At 47.0% G+C, this 17,431-nt stretch overlaps 2 protein-coding genes across 28 annotated transcripts in view; both read left to right on the top strand.

Moving 5' to 3' along the window:
* Positions 1-17,427, top strand: part of erg (ETS transcription factor ERG) — a 22,549-nt gene extending 5,122 nt beyond the window's left edge. For 4 of the 27 annotated variants that reach the window (XM_087269367.1, XM_087269369.1, XM_087269370.1 and 1 more), the window contains exons 3-11: positions 9,529-9,710; positions 10,113-10,246; positions 10,820-11,023; positions 12,117-12,197; positions 12,469-12,540; positions 12,737-12,796; positions 12,911-12,967; positions 13,951-13,998; positions 15,584-17,427. In XM_087269367.1, coding sequence (XP_087125493.1) covers positions 9,529-9,710; positions 10,113-10,246; positions 10,820-11,023; positions 12,117-12,197; positions 12,469-12,540; positions 12,737-12,796; positions 12,911-12,967; positions 13,951-13,998; positions 15,584-16,107 — 1,362 coding nt within the window. In that variant the 3' untranslated portion in view covers positions 16,108-17,427. 27 annotated transcript variants of the gene reach the window in all.
* Positions 1-17,431, top strand: part of klhl35 (kelch-like family member 35) — a 103,222-nt gene that overhangs the window by 69,392 nt on the left and 16,399 nt on the right. The window lies entirely within an intron of this gene.

The following is a 17,431-nucleotide window of genomic DNA, read 5'->3' as shown; positions in this document are numbered from 1 at the left end:
CACACACACGCACACATCCACACACTGACATTAACACTCACACACTCATATGCACACACACACATGCTCACACAGACATACACAAATGCACACAATATCTCTCACACACACACACACACACACACATTATTCTTTGTGTCTATATTGTTAATCATCGTCTGTAGTTGTGTTGGCAGATCCTAATCTGAAGAGTCCTCAGCTGAGGAGCCTGTGTGTGTGTGTGTGTGTGTGTGTGTGTGTGTGTGTGTGTGTGTGTGTGTGTGTGTGTGTGTGTGTGTGTGTGTGTGTGTGTGTGTGTGTGTGATGGAGGAGCGTCTGGACGTCCGCTCACGTTCAGCATGTGCAGAAAACCTGCAGGTCGCCAGACATTTGTTATCCAGCAGTGTCAGCAGGACGAGCGCCAGACAGCGACACACACACACACACACACACACACACACTCGGGTTTGTGCGATCTGTCGTTCAGTGTCAGATAAGTTGTGCGTGGCGTGGCAGGACAGCAGTGTGTTCTTCAGGACCGGTGTCTCTGTGAGGAGCAGCTCAGGATGATCTCTCTGTAAGTGTGTGTGTGTGTGTGTGTGTGTGTGTGTGTTGTGTTAGTATGAAGCCTGCTGGGTTGTGTGTTAATATAAGTTTGTGGTTACAGTTTGAGTGTGTTCTGGTCACACTGTGGCTCTGATGCAGGCTGGACTGAAGCACCTGCTATTGTTGGTGTGTGTGCGCGTGTGTGTGTGCATGCGTGCGTGTGTGTGTACGCGTGTGTGTACGTGGTGTGAAGGGTCAAGATCTACTGGAGACTCACTGTCTCTCTGTCTGTCTTTCTAAACATCTGTCTGTCAGACGGTCTGTGAGTGAGACAGGTGTGTGTGTGTGTGTGTGTGTGTGCATGTGCATGTGTGTGTGTGTGTGTGTGTGTGTGTGTGTGTGTGTGTGTGTGTGTGTGTGTGTGCATGGAGAATGCAGGAATGCTGTTGTCCTGCAGGCGGGAGCTGCTCTCTTAGCTTGTGATTTCCGGTAGCATGACCGAGCTGTGTGTGTGTGTGTGTGTGTGTGTGCTGGGTTCTACTTGTTTTTATATCACAGTGGGGACTCAAACCTGATAGTAGCATTAGACTCTTGCTGCCGCAGTCATCTGTAGCTGGTTCAAGTTTCCTATGTGTGTGTCTGTGTGTGTCTGTGTGTGTGTGCATCAAGTGGGCGGGGCAATATTTCACTCAGACGTCATGGTGAAATGACTGTAGACTGCTTTCTACATGGTGCACCGTCAGATTTAACGCTCAGCTGTCGGCAGCGGCGGGCTCTGTGACAGCATTGTGGTGGTGTCATGGATGAAAGTGAATGGGATGGGGTGTAGGATCTGTTCTGTGAGAGGTGGGGGGAGGGGGGGGGTTGATTGGGCCCCCTTATAGTACTGTGGGACCTACTGATAATCTAATGAGGATTAGTCGGCATGTAGATGCAGTGTATTTTAAACAAGCGGATCTCAGAACATACAGCAGAAACACTCAACATCACAACACTGAGCAGCCTCGTGTGTGAGTGTGTGTGTGTGTGTGTGTGTGTGTGTGTGTGTGTGTGTGTCCTGGGTCAGGGATTTTGTCACTGTAACTTCCTCAAAATAACTGATGTTTCTCAAGAGCATCTGAAGAACACAACACACAGAACAGGCGCGCGCACGTGTGTGTGTGTGTGTGTGTGTGTGTGTGTGTGTGGATGCGTCTCTGTGTATGTATCATTGTGTGTCTGTGTGTTCACTGTGATTCAGTGTTGAGCACACCTGGAGAGTGTGTAGTCAGAGGTCACAGCAGCACTGTCCATCTGTAACACACACACACATGCACACACACACACACGCACACACTTGCACACACACATCTGTATCCTGTCTGCATCTGTCTGTCCGTCCATTGCACCTGTCTCACCTCGTGTCTCTCTTTCACACACACACACACACACACACACACACACACACACACACACACATGTACACACACACACACACACACACACACACATGTGTCCAGATAAACACTATTGTTGGAGTTGAGCTTATCTCTGCTCTCCTGAATATCCTGTTTCGTGGAGCTGCGCGTCCAGAACCAATAGAAAGCTCTTCCTGCTCAGGCTGACTTCACTTCCAGCTTTAGCACAATCTCATCCGCTGCAAACACACACACACACACACTCACTCACACTTACACACACACACTCTAGAGCTGCAGCGCTTGAGGACGGCCTCGTCCCGCTCCGGCATGGCCAGCACCATCAAGGTAAGACGACTCGACGGACAGCAGCACTAATATAGACACACACACACACACACACACACACACCGTCAGCATCACGTCTGCGGATGATCTGTGGTCAGAGCTGCTAAACTCAAACTCTTAACTTTGGCTAACGTTGTGGAAAGGTTGTCTGAGCGTTATGAGCTGACGTTCCCCCAGAAATGTTGGTGACGTTTGTAATTCGGTGGTCTGGTCATGGGTGGCACGGTGGCGCAGTGGTAACACTGTGGCCTCACAGCAAGAAGGTCGCTAGTTTGAGTCTCGGCTGGGTCAGTTGGTGTTTCTGTGTGGAGTTTGCATGTTCTCCCCGTGTTGGCGTGGGTTTCCTCCGGGTGCTCCGGTTTCCCCCACAGTCCAAACACATGCGCTATAGAGGAACTGATCAACTACACTGGCTGTAGTGTATGAGTGTGTGGGTGTTTCCCAGTACTGGGTTGCAGCTGGAAGGGCATCTGCTGCCTAAAACAACATATGCTGGATAAGTTGTCGGTTCATTCCGCTGGGGTGGTTAATAAAGGGACTGAGCCGATATGAAAATGAGTGAGGGAATAGTCTGGTCATTAAAGGGTGCGTTCACTGAAGAATCTACATTTACTCGCTGTTTACTCCACTTCAGGTGGTTGATAATCATCTGCTTCTTCTGGTGAACACTAAAGGAGATATTCTGAAGAATGTTCTTGTTAAATGCTGAAGTCAATGGTTAGCGGTTTCCAACATTCTTCAAAATATCTTCTTTAGTGTTCAACAGAAGACAGACAGTCATTTAAGCTGAATTATTCCTGTAATAATGTTAGTAAAGGGTTAGCGTAACGTTAAACGTTCATCCGTCACGCTCCCATAATGTTTCTAAAACGCATTAAATCAAGTTAAATCTGCTTTGAAAGTTTCTACAATGAAGAAAAGTGATGAACTGTGAGCTCCAACACTGACGCAGCACTCAGAGATTATGCTTTCTAATGCAGCACGTCATTATTATCGCATGTCTTTGTTAGCTGTGTACAAACACACATCATCTGTCGTGTGCTGGATCTCCTGTATTCACACTCGTGATGTGAGCTCTTCATGACTGTATTTTCTCCTCCGCCGCTGAGTTGGGATCTGCCGTTCTCCTCATTGCGCTGTGTGTTTCTGCTCTAGAGCCCGAGTGTGTGTTTGGCTTGTGTGTGTTGTTGATGCTGTTGTGTGTTGCTGATTCAGACGGTTGGTTTGTGTCAGGAAAAGGTTTCTAGTTTTCCATCATCCACACATCAGAGTTTTACAGAAGCCTCTGGATAATAAACGAATGTTATTGTGACTCAATCTCAGGATTCTGACTTCATATTTTGTAGTTGAGTTTATATCTCACAACTCAGTGGGAAAAGTCAGAATTGTGCAGTTCTGAGATCAGATTTCACAATGACCTTTTTGCAGTGTTTAATTCAGAGTTTCCTTTAAATCTGAAGGTTGATTTGCTTTCTAAACACACGACACACACATCAAGACGTCTGAGAATCTCTTTACATGGTCATTCTGTCATCATTTACTGCTCAAAAGAAGATATTTAGAGAAATGTGTCAGTGTTATGTCTCACAGTATTGAGACATTTCTCTAAATATTCAATAGTGTGCTGATTTATCTTAGATATATTACATTTAGGCAGCACGGTGACTCAGTGCTCAGCACTGTGACCTCACACCAAGAAGGTTGCTGGTTTGGTGTGTCTGTGTGGAGTTTGCATGTTCTCCCCGTGTTGGCGTGGGTTTCCTCCGGGTGCTCCGGTTTCCCCCACAGTCCAAACACATGCGCTATAGGGGAACTGATCAACTACAATGGCACTAGTGTATGAGTGTGTGTGTGTGTGAATGAGTGTGTATGGCTGTTTCCCAGTGATGAGTTGCAGCTGTAAGGGCATCCGCTGTGTAAAAACATGCTGGAATAGTTGGCGGTTCATTCTGCTGTGGCAACAGTGATGAAGGAAAATAAATAAATAGATTTAATTTGTCATTACTCAGGCCGTCTGTCAATCAAGTAGAGCTCCGCCCCTAGATGCTCCTCATTGGCTGAGTGTTCAGACTGTTTGAACTCTTCAGGTTTTCGGCTGTAAAGACTATCTGTTATCAACAGTTTCTGTGTGTTTGTGTTTATTAGCGGTGGTGAACTGCATTATGGGTTGTTGATCTCTGCTCTGTCCACTTCTGATGTTGTAAATTCAGCTCTACAGTTTAACAAAGTGACTTTTACTGACATTTTAGAGGTTTGAAATAATATAATTATTAATATCTAGAGGAATAAGAGTGTGAAATAGCAGAACATGTGCTGCAGTTTATTACAAGCATTCTGTAGCGTAATATACAACACCAGCATACACTATACACACTATTATACACTATTACACAGAAAACACACATTTTACACACTTTTTATAGTTAAAAGTTGTTGGATTACAGATCAAGATCCCATAATGCAGCTCAGACGCAGAAATAAATGAGTAAATAAAAACAAGAATGACAGAAAACTGCTGATCTAGCTATTGTTTACTGTGGATTTGTTGATGTTGCTGTGAGGTTAACCCTCCTGCTGTCTGTAATTCTCTATACACCGATCACTCTCTGGGTCACAAATGAGCCACTAAACCTCTAAAATAAAGCAGATTAATTTCATTTCAATCCTCAAATCTGTTCTGCATGAAGAAACGAGCTGATCTTCATCACACACTCTGTGAATGTTTGTGTGTTCCCTCATCAGTGTGCAGTATTTCAGCCGTGTTCACTCAGTAGACAACACTCGAGTCTCAATTAAAGCACCTGCAGAAGAGTAAAGGTGTTCATCAAGACAGTATTCATAACAGTTAAAGCAGTGTGTGTGTGTGTGTGTGTGTGTGTGTGTGTGTGTGTGGATATGTACATGAGAACGTCCTCGTTGTTCCTCATCAACACTGGAGATTATAAACAGCAGAAGTGATCATCCTCATATATTAGTTTGAGTGTTTGTATAAGTGCACTAGCGCTGAATATTGAGATCAGTCCAGCCATTACACTGTTCTAAACGTCTGCTGGACGGATCAGAACCTGTCCAGCTCTGCTCACTCATGCTCTAAATAAATAACTAGCTTGTTTGTCGTTATAGGTGTTGACTCGAGTCATGTCATTCATATTTTGTGCTTTTGAACCACTGTTAAGGGCACATGCAGTAGTGTGTATCGATGTGCCCTGGTTTTCACAGTGCATTGTGGCACTTTTCAGGTTCATTTCAGTGCACTGGAAGAATTTTGTGATTAAGATAGCACTTAAAATGGCTGACGCCCTAATTAGTGCACTGACTAATGAACAAGGGTGCTGATTGAGACGCACACTTTGAATTTCTACCATTAATAGTAGAGTCTCCGAGAACTTTTGGCATACTCTCATTAACATACTACGGTTTGGGATATAGTACTTTTGTTTGTGAATACTGTTGAGGATGTATGGCATGTGAATTGGGACGCAGCAGTTGTTTAGGCTGTTTTCTGCTGTTGAAATGGCGAATGGGTCATTGGACAGACGGGTTAACGTCCTGCAGGGTTAATGATGGGCGTCCTCCCTCACACTCCATTAGAGGATTAATGACGACGGATGGGCTTCTTCCTCTTTTCCATTCCCAGCCCCTGTTATCCCGTGCTGTCAGGAATGCAGGAAACAGTGGCAGGCACTTCCTGTCTGGCTGTGAGTGTGTGTTCGTGTGAGTGAGTGTGTGCGTTGCACGACTGAAGCCAAACACTTCTCACAAACTCTTCTATTCTTCATCATGTTTTTATTAATGCTCCACCATCATACACACTCTCTCCCGCTCTGTGTGTCAATCATTCTCTCTGATTGGCTGAGAGCCTGTGGTGGGTGGTTCTTGGTGTTTTGGACACGCTCAGTGATATTGTCTATGATTTGTGTGTGTGTTTGGCTTGCGTGTTCTGACAGTGTTATTAATGCGGCTGTTTTGCTTCATGAAGCCGCATGCGGGCCAATACGCGAGTGGAAGGGGGGATTTTTCAAGACAAAGATGACTAAAGTGAAAACCTCCGCTTGTTTATAGTGAGTATTCGTCTGATTGGTGTGATATGTGTCCTCTCGAAATTAGTTTATAAATAAATCACACTTCACGAGCTCACACTTAGCTGATGATTGATAGTAAAGCGTGTCTGGCATGCTGTCCTGGGTGAGAATTTGAGCTCAGGTAGTTCTCAAGAACTCCTCAAAATGCTTTTAGCCTGAGACAGAAGCCACGTATTGAAGAACCCCTTTAAAAGATCAATGCTATATCCGGCTGCTGGATGTAGGATGGAGAAGAGAGGCTCCTGCAGGAGAAAAAAACAGGCCTTTGAGAGAGTCTGATATTGGGCGTGGAAGAGGCTGAAATTGGCTCCTGCGGGAGTTGAGGCTTGGGGGACACTCTTGCAGGAATTGGAGCACGGTTGGGCGGGCTCCTGCAGGAGTCGGGGTAGATTTTTGGATGGCGAGGACTTCTGCGGGAGAGGGGTAAAATGGGCAGGACTCTTGTAGGAGTTGGAGCTTGGGAAGACACCACCGGAGTCAGAGCTTGGGGAGTAATGGCCTATGTGAAAGAAAGAAAGAGTCGCGGAGGAACTTAATGGTAGAAGAAAGAGAAAGTAGCAGAGGAACTTGATGCTGAACGGAGTGGGGAGTTAGAGGTAGAAGGAAGAGAGGAGCTGGAAGAGGGAGGGGGTGGAGGAAAGAGCGGAAGCATTCAGTGCTGGAAGTAAGGTAAGAAGAGGCAGAGGAACTCCACGCTAGGAGAGAAAGGGAGATGCGGAGGAAAGCAAAGAAAGATATTTGGCAGTGGGGCAGTAACTACTCCAGTAACTAAGAGAGTCAGAGCTGTGGGGTGAATCTCCCGCGGGAGTCTGGGAAAGGGAGGGGATGGTGAAGACTCCTGCGGGAGGTGGAGTGAGCAGCACTCCTGTGGGAAGTGGAAAGGGCAGGACTCCTGTGGAAGGTGGACTGAGCAAGACTCCTGTGGAAGGTGGACTGGGCAGGACTCCTGCGGGAGTCGAAGCTCACGAAAAATGATGGGGGCTTTACTTTAATCCATGTTTAAATAACATTACGCTTGGAATCTTAACATAATTAAATCACAAGCATATCTGACCAAAGTCATTCACAAAGTAATTTACAACTGGGTCGATTCATAAACTGCCAAGAGAGAGGGCGGGACCGTCACCCATTCTGGGAGCTGCTTGATTGGTGACAGTTCTCCTTTCAGCTATTGGTTCAATGGAATGTCAATCAGGGGTGCAAAAGATCGGCAGTCATTTTGATGATGAAATGTTCACATCTGAAAGACGCTACTTTACTAAACGCACTGACTAGTTTTGATGAAAGCAGTGCATCCCGTGGATGTTTATTTAGGTATAAATGTTTTGTGGACTGGTGTTTATTGGAATTGGATTGCCTGGATGCTTGCAGTCAGATTACCCCATGCAGTTGGAAAGTAATGTATCTGTGGACAGACGAGACGCTTGTGAGGTGAGTTTCTTCAGTTTGATATCGTCTCTTTGGTAGTTGAGGGAGCGTTGGTGTATGTTAAACACATTTAGAATCTGTATATCCTGCGTTTTGCGTTCTGCCGAGCTGTAAACACTCTGGTCATGCATAGCTGCCTGCTTCACAGAACTGCTTAGTCTTTCTTGAAGCCTTTCCTGTTTTCAAAATAAGAGTCGCATATGCAGAATTTGTTTAATAGAATTAAAATTTTTAAAAAGGAGAAAAAGGATCATTGTTGTAATCTCACTTGGAAAATTTGTGGACAATGAAAGGCAGCCTAAAGCTCGCATATTGATGATCCTGTGTGTAATGTAGCAGTGTGTGTTTGTTTTGATTGGCCAGTTTGTTTTGCTGGTGTTTTACACTCCCAGTATTTACAGGAGAATGAAGAGGCAGTGGTGTTTGAGGCTCACGGTTTGACTTTTGGACTGAACTCTTATTATTCAGCAGAGCTCATCTAGATCCAGATTTACTGTATATCACCTTAAAAAGGTGCATTATGGAATTCCAGCCAGGAGAACATACCATGGTTCACTGTGGTTTACTGTGATTTACAGTCATTTACTGTGGTTTATTATGTTTCAGTGTTGTCTTCTGTGTTTTACTGTGGTTTACCATGTTGGACCTTTTAATGTTTTAATCTGGTTTACTTTGTTTTACTGTGCTTTATACAGGTTTACTGGGATTTATTGTGGTTTACCATGATTTACTGTTGTTTACAGTGGTTTACTGTGGTTAATAAAGGTTTACTGCGGATCACAATGATTTACTGTGATCTACTTTGGTTTACCATGATTTACTGTGGTTTACTGTGATCTTTTGTGGTACATCATGATTTACTGTGCTTTGTTTTGTGTGTTTGGTTCACTGTGATTTACTGTGGTTTAATTTAATAATTTATTGCTTTTAATAATTTATTTGATTAAATAATTTAATTAATAATTTAATATTAATTTAATAATTTATTTAGTTTGATTTGTCATGGTTCACTGTGATTTACTGTGGTTTAGAGTTCATTGTGATTTAAATGAGTTTACTTAAGTTTACTGTGATTTTACTGTGGTTTAAAAGGCTTTACTGTGATTTTTCTTTGATTTACCATGATTTACTGTAATTTAATGTGGTTTAAATGGTTTGCTGTTGTTTACTGTGCTTTATCGTGATTTACTGTGGATGGCGGTGATTGACCCGTGTGTCCCGCTCTGCTCCTCAGCTGTTATCAGCCGTCTGCAGCCTCTTCTGTTTCCCACAGCGTTTCCTCTTCCTCCAGCATGAGCGAGCGGCTGCAGGGTGTTCCTCTGGGTCTGCTGTCCGCTGTGTGTGTCCCTCTGTTCAGGCCTGGAGCTTGGTTCATACATGATTCCAGCTTCTCTAACCGAACAACATGATGCTGTTGAACACCTCACACACGTTACACACAAGCTCAATACACACTTCACATGTCCTCATCAAGCAGAGCTGTTTAGTGTTATAATATATGCTGAGAGGGGGGTTTAACTCTCTCTGTACATCATCATTAATGACGGTTGATGGAGGATTATTTTGTTTTGATGGCAGTTAAACTGGACAGTTCAGTAATCAGGGGATACGGGTGGGCACACGTCACCTCTGTCTATAATACTTCTCCACGCTTGGTTTGAATGATGTTTCACAGTGATCGCTCATACAGTTTATTACTGCAGTCACTGAAGTGTGTGTGTGTGTGTGTGTGTGTGTGTGTCGTGCAGGAGGCGCTGTCGGTGGTGAGTGAGGATCCGTGTGTATCAGAGTGTGTGTACACAGCGGCGTCTCCTCTGAGCGTGCAGATGACGGCGTCTGCAGCCGCTGAGCTCCCTCACAGTAAACTCCTGCTGTCTGCTGTCTCTGTCAAGCTGGAGGCCAGCGCTGGAGCACACCGGAGCCACTGCAGGTCAGTGTGTGTGTGTGTGTGTGTGTGTGTGTGTGTGTGTGTGTGTGTGTGTACAGAGAAGCTCCAGTGGCTGATCTTTCCATCTCAGGAGCCCAACAGTTGGTTACCACATGAGAGTATGTGTGTGTGTGTGTGTGTGTGTGTGTGTGTGTGTGTGTGTGTGTGTGTGTGTGTGTGTGTGTGTGTGTGTGTGTGTGTGTGTGTGTGTGTGTGTGTGTGTGTGTGTGTGTGTGTGTGTGTGTGTGTGTGTGTGTGCGTGCTGATGTGGAGTTTGATGGCAGATTCCTGAACAATCCTCCACATCTGTGTGCTCGTGTCAGAATGAGGAGTGATGGCAGAAACACTCTGGACATTTCAACATCGTCAGCGTGTGTGTGTGTGTGTGTGTGTGTGTGTGTGCAGGAGTCCTCCTGATGACTGTCCGGGGGTCAAAGGAAAGATCTCTCCGGCTGGGAATGCTCCAGTGATGTACAGCAACTACATGGAGGAGAAACACACACCGCCGAGCAGTGAGCGCAGAGTCATCGTACCTGCAGGTCACACACACACACACACACACACACACACACACACACACACGTGTTCTGCTGTGCATTCTTGAGCTCTGCCGTGTGTGTGTGTTGTCCACTGCACGAGTGTAAAAACAGGATGTTGATGCATTACTGACCCTCACTACAGTCCACGGGAAGATACTCACACAGAGAGAGAGAGAGTGTGTGTGTGTGTGTGTGTGTGTGTGTGTGTGTGTGTGTGTGTGTGTGTGTGTGTGTGTGTGTGTGTGTGTGTGTGTGTAAGAGAGAAGGGAAAATATTGACGTGTTCTTCCATCTCCAACTCCATGAACTCTTGTTGGTTTCAGATGTTGTCTTCAGCAGTGATGGATGTCAGGTCAGACACACACATGCGTGCCGTATGCTCCTCTGTCAGTTTTATGTGTGTGTCCTGGCGGCTGTCTCCTGCACACACACACACTCGCAGTAGATAGGGATCATCTCAGATAAGGGTGTATAGTGACACGGTGATGGTATAGTGATACTGTAGCGCCGCTGCTGGTGCTGATGATGGTCTGATGGAGTGTGTGTGACGTCTCGCTGTGCTGCTGTTCTGCAGACCCGGGGCAGTGGTCGGCGGGTCACGTGCGGCAGTGGCTGGACTGGGCGGTGCAGGAGTACGGGCTGCCGCCGCTGGACGTGTCTCTGTTTCAGGGTGTGGATGGGAAGCAGCTCTGCAGGATGAGCAGAGAGGAGCTCCAGCGTCTGACCAGCAGCTACTCTGCAGACGTGCTGCTCTCTCACCTGCACTACCTCAGAGAGAGTGAGTGTCACTCGCCCGCTCGCCCCGCCCCGCTCACTGCAGACCTGCTCAACTCTGAGCCGCTCGCATCACGCTTCAGGACTCACATCATCTCTGACCTTCTTCACCCTGCTGACCTTTGGCCTTCTTCACCCTCTTGACCTCTGACCTTCTTCACAATGTTGACGTCTGATCTTCACCCTGCTGACCTTTGGCCTTCTTCACCCTGTTGACCTCTGACCTTATTCACACTTCTGATCTTCTTCACCCTGCTGAACTCTGACCTTTCTTCACACAGTTGACCATGACCTCCTTTTACCTGGTTCACCTTGGTGACCTTTGACTTTATTCTCCCTGCTGACCTTCTTAACTCTGCTGACCTCTGACCTTGTTCACTCAGTTGATCTTTGAGCTCTTTTACCCTGCCCATCTCTGATCTTCTTTTACCTGCCATTCTCTGACCTCCTACACCTTACTGGCCATTCACCTTCTATACCCTGCTGACCTCTGACCTTTTTGCACCTTACTGACCTCTGACCTTTTTCACCCTGCCGAACTCTGACCTTCTTCATGTGGCTGACCTCTGCCCTCCTTTTACCTTGTTCACCCTGGCGACCTTAGATCTACTTCAACCTACTGACCTCCTTTACTTTGCTGACCTCTGACCTTGTTCACTCAGTTGACCTTTGCCCTCATTTACCCGGCTGACCTCTGACCTCCTTTTTACCTTCTTCACACACACACACACACACACACACACACACACACACACACACACACACACAGAAACACTCAGATACAGACTAACCAAACACTTACATACACACAAACTTTCACACACAAATATACACAAATACACACACAAACTCTCACAGAAATACACACACAGACACTCACGCACAAAAACACACCTGCACGACACACACATGCACACACACACACACACAAACTCTTGCACACAAACACACACATACATATGTAAACGAACACTTACTCACACACGCACAGACACACGCAGACTCATGTGCGCTGCATGTGTGTGTGTCCGTGATGGTGTGCCAGGTGTGTGTGTTCAGGTGTTCACTCTCCTCTCTCTGGATGTGTTCTCTCTCAGCTCCACTTCCTCACTTGACTTCAGATGATGTTGACAAAGCCTTGCAAAACTCCCCGCGGTTAATGCATGCTCGCAACACAGGTAAGCAGCACTGGCCCCGCCCATCAGCCGTCTGACTCCGCCCACCGACCTGAGCCCGCCTGCCGACACCCGTCACACACACACACACACACACACACACAGCTGCAGCTCCTGGTTTCCTGCATGTGCTCATGATGCTCAATGTGATCTGAAGGTCAGATGTAGACGTGTGCGTGTGTGTGTGTGTGTGTGTGTGTGTGTGTGTGTGTGTGTGTGTGTGTGTGTGTGTGTCTGTGTGGGTGTGTGCACGCGTGTGTGTGTATGTTTGCAGGAGGAGCCAACTTCATCTTTCCCAACACACCAGTCTACCCTCCAGACGCCAGCAGAGGAGCCAGCAGAGCAGGTCTCTCTCTCTCTCACACACACACACACACACACACACACTCATTCACACAAAAAACACACACATATACGCAAACAGACACAAACACTCACTCATATACATAAACAGCAACACACACACACACACACACACACACACACACTCACACACACTCACACACACACACTCACTCACTCAGTGTTGTGTGTTTCCTCAGATGTGGGTTATGACGCTGTCAGGCGCTCTGGATGGACTCCTGCTCTTCCTGCAGCTAAAGGTTGGACAGATGAGCATGTGCTGCACGCTTTACACTGACACCATCATACACACCAAGTCTAACCTCATCGTCTGTGTGTGTGTGTGTGTGTGTGTGTGTGTGTGTGTGTGTCAGTTTCTCAGAGCTCTGCCGCCATCATGAGCAAAACTGAAGAGCAGAGAGCGCAGTTAGGTGAGAGGATCATGGGTAATGTGCTTCACTGCGTTGTGTACACTGCACCACATCTACAGCATCATGCAGGACACACTCCATGTGCACACAGTGATGACACCTTACTCAGGCCTGATGAACACATCCTACATACTGATACACAGATGAGTGTGTGTGAAGTCCAGCATCCTCAAACTGAATGGATGGATGGATGAATAAATGAATAAATAAAGGGGATGTCTGTGTGTGTGTGTGTGTGTGCACATGTGTGTGTGCACATGTGTGTATTTATTTGTATGCACGTGTGTTATGCACACACACACACACACACACACACACACACACATACTCTCATGTGGTAACCAACTGTTGGGCTCCTGAGATGGGGGGTGAAGTGGTCAGTGATAGTGATGACTGGGGGGGCGGACGGTGGGACATGTGGTGCGGTCGGTGCAAGTGAAGATGAGGTGGGAAGATGGGGTGGGGGGTGATCTGGTCGGCAATAGTGAAGACTGGGGGACGGGTGGTGTGTTGTGGTCGGTAACAGTGAAGATAAGGGGGGAAAACAGGGTGGGGTGATTCGGTCGTCAATATTGAAGACGGGGGGAGTGGAAGCGGGGACTGATAAGGAAGACCAGGGTGCGGACGGCTGGGGGGGTGGACCGGGGGACAGGTGGTGTAGTGTGATTGGTGAAATTGAAGACGAGGGAGGGAAGATGGGGTGGGGGTTTGGGGGGGGGGAGGGATGGGGGGGGATGATGCAGTCGTGGATAGTGAAGTAAAAACCACGAACTGACTGGGGGACGGGTGAGGGTGTATAATTGGTGAAAGTGAAGTCGCAGGGCCCCTAAATTCCCTGGGCCCTATGCACTTTGCCCCCCCTCCCAACTTGCAACGCCCCTGTGTGTGTGTGTGTGTGTGTGTGTGTGTGTGTGTGTGTGTGTGTGTGTGTGTATGCAGCCACAGAATCATGCCTGATGTGTCCTTCATTGTTTTCTCTGTAGATCCGTATCAGATTTTAGGGCCGACCAGCAGCAGACTGGCCAACCCAGGTGAGAGCAACAGCTGATCTGGATTCAGCCCAAACCAGTCAGATTTGTTTGCAAAGTCACATGATTTCAAAGTAGCTTTCTATAATATCATGATGTGTATGTTCATGTACATTGCTAAATGTTTTGGGACCCTCCAGATCAGTTCAGCTGCTCAGTTGTCAGTTCTCCCTGTGCTATAAGTGCAGCCGTGACATTTCCTCACTACTACATATTCCACCATCAACTCCTATTGGGTCAGTCCGGATCATATTCCTCTAATGTTTATAGATATATTACACTCGCAACAGAACCTGGAATCATGCAGAAACATTTTTAATTATGAGTTCATGCTAATGCCAGAGACATGAGGCTGATTAGCATGTACTTGGCAGATACTTTGAACAGATTTCCGAGATGAGCCAGGAGGAGTCAGGCGTGGTGGAGGGACTGTATTATAGGTGAGCAGCCAAAAGCTGAAGAGAGACTGCATGCATGATTTAAATAGACCTCTATGACAGATGTCAGACCCAGATTGGTACATGTCTGCTGACTATGAGCTGATGCAAGCTTGACTGACATGTCTTGTCTGCACTACGCTATGCTCCATATTCATTACAAAGTGGACCTGCATTTGGGAACCACACCTACTCAGACATGAAGAGGTAAACATCACAGAGTGGGTCAGCTCAGGCTGAGGGTCAGTGTGCACAGGAGTGGCCGCAGAAGAACTCTAAACATCATCTGGCCTTTTGATCATCTCCAGAATATTGTGTAAAGCTTCAGGAATGAGTTTCTATGGATAAGCAGCTGCATTAAGCTGCACTTTACATCACCAAGAGCATTGCAAAGTGTGGGATGCAGGGGTGTAAAGCTGGCCAGCACTGACTCCAGAGCAGTGGAGACATGTTCTCTGACCAGTCACGCTTCTCTGGCTGGAGCAACCAATCATAGTTCTCTGTCTAGAACATCCAATGGCGCTTCTCTGTTGGGAGTAACCAGTCATGCTTCTCTGTCTCCCAATCTGATGGACAAGGCTGGGTTAGGCAGTGGCCAGGAAATGGTACTTGGCCAACTGCATTGTGCTGAGTGTAGGGGGGTTGTTGTGGTGCTTGCTCGACCCCTTGGCTCCAGTACGTACCAGTACATTTTCAACAGTTTCATGCTCCTAATTACACGTAGGGGACACGAATGCCTGTTCAGCTTGACTGCACACCAGCTTCACAGCAAGCTCCATGAACACATGGATGAGGAGTTTGCTGTGGAGTCCTGACCTCAGCCCCACTGAACACCTTTGGGATGATTTGGAGCCAGACCTTCTCATCCAACCTCAGTGCTAGAACAGTCAGATATGACCATCAATAGTGTCTTTAATCATCTGAAAGAGTAAGATAGGGATGGCAGATTAAATTGATGTGCATGTAAATGCAGATGTCCCAAAACCGTGGACATTATAGTGCATATATCTGTGCATAATATATAGTTGAATATCATCATGGCATGATGTAAATCTACTCTCCAGTAGTTGGGTTGTGCTGTGTAGTGTGCAGTATATTGTTTTGTGTATATGGAATCAGTTTGTCAATGATGGTGTGTGTTTTGTGGTCAGGCTCTGGTCAGATCCAGCTGTGGCAGTTCCTGCTGGAGCTCCTGTCCGACAGCTGCAACTCGTCCTGCATCACTTGGGAGGGAACCAACGGCGAGTTCAAGATGACGGACCCGGACGAGGTGGCGCGACGCTGGGGCGAGCGGAAGAGCAAGCCCAACATGAACTACGACAAGCTGAGTCGAGCCCTGCGCTACTACTATGACAAGAACATCATGACCAAAGTGCACGGCAAGCGCTACGCCTACAAGTTCGACTTCCATGGCATTGCGCAAGCCTTGCAGCCGCACCCGCCCGACTCCTCCATCTACAAGTACCCTGCGGTGGCGGCGGATCTGCCCTACGTCAGCTCCTACCACCCGCAGAAGATGAGCTTCATGGCTCCTCATCCTCAGGCCATGAGCGTCTCCTCCTCCGGCTTCTTCAGCGGGCCGGCTCCGTACTGGAACACACCAGCGGCAGGGATCTACGGCGGGCCACGGCACCCCCCTGCTCACATGCCCTCACATCTGGGCTCATACTACTAGAAGAACAGCAGGAACATCTCAAGACCAGCAGAGACACTCACATAATAGTTGGAGAACAGCAGGAACATCTCAAGACCAGCGGAGATGCCCAGCAGAGGCAGGACAGGGGATGTAAAGGGCAGATATCAGGCCGCTGTTAGAGACCTGCTGCATGATCAATACTTATTCATCTATAATGTTATCTGTACCTTATTGTACAAACATGCATATCAGAGAGAGGCGGAGCGTAGGTGAGACGGGTCAGAGGACAGACAGACAGGCAGAGGGAGACGGATGGTCAGAGGAGGGCAGACAGACAGACAATGGAGGTCAAAGAAGATCAGAAGATCACAGACAGATGGACGGACAGACAATGAAATAGACAGAAGAGGCAAGAGACAGACGGTCAGACAGAAATACAGTCAGATGGACAGACAGTCAAACAGGCAATCACATAGAGGAGGACAGACGGTCAGATGGTCAGACAGACCAAGGACAGAGAGATAGATGGACAATCAGACCAAAACACAGTCACACCGATAAACAGGAGGACAGATAGATGGACAGATCATACAGACAGATAAAGGATGACAGACAATCAGAGGGACAATCAGAAGAGGAAAGATAGTCAAACGGGCAAACAGACAGAGCAGGGAAGACCAATGGACAAGCAGACACACAGACAATCAGACAGAGGACAGACGGTAAAGCAGACAGTCACAGTCAGACAGGCAGACTGCAGGTTGGTGATGTGGGTCTGCAGTGTGTGTTAAAGCATGAAGAATGAAGCTCCTGCCGTGTTTCTCAGTATTACTCCGTCCTCGGGGCATCAGAGAGTGTTCTGTGCCTCTAAACTATGCAATCATGTAGAAAACTGGAAGCTTTCAGATGTTTTTCTTGACCTCAGATCTTTCCAGACTTAAGGTGCGTTTATATGAAGCCGTGCCTTACAGACAGACTCAGCGGAAGACATTTACCAAAGACAGCAGTATTTCTATTATTATTATTATAATGACAATGTTCCGAGTCGCGAACGCTGTGCGTTTGTTAGATTGAAGTATACTATTCAGTGTTATAATTCTTTTTCTATCATAGGTATATAACTTATGCATTTAAACACTATGAGTTGATCTCAGCCAGCCAATCAGGCGTTAGTCCTAGACTCTGTCTGACGGCGGCTTTACAGTGATGCTGGACTGCAGAAGCTCACGGCCTCAGCCCGACTGACCCACAGCACGGCACACACACGGCCTGAGACTGCTGACAAAGGGAAAACACATATAAATTATATGATTTTCTACTGAATCAATTTAATAAAGTATTTTCTCCTGGATAAAGAAACACC

This window comes from Danio rerio, chromosome 10 (genome assembly GCF_052040795.2).
Source record: "Danio rerio strain M-AB ecotype USA chromosome 10, GRCz13ab, whole genome shotgun sequence".
Lineage (NCBI taxonomy): Eukaryota > Metazoa > Chordata > Actinopteri > Cypriniformes > Danionidae > Danio > Danio rerio.
The sequence above is the reverse complement of the archived record's forward strand: the minus strand, read 5'-3'. Positions and strand labels throughout refer to the sequence as shown.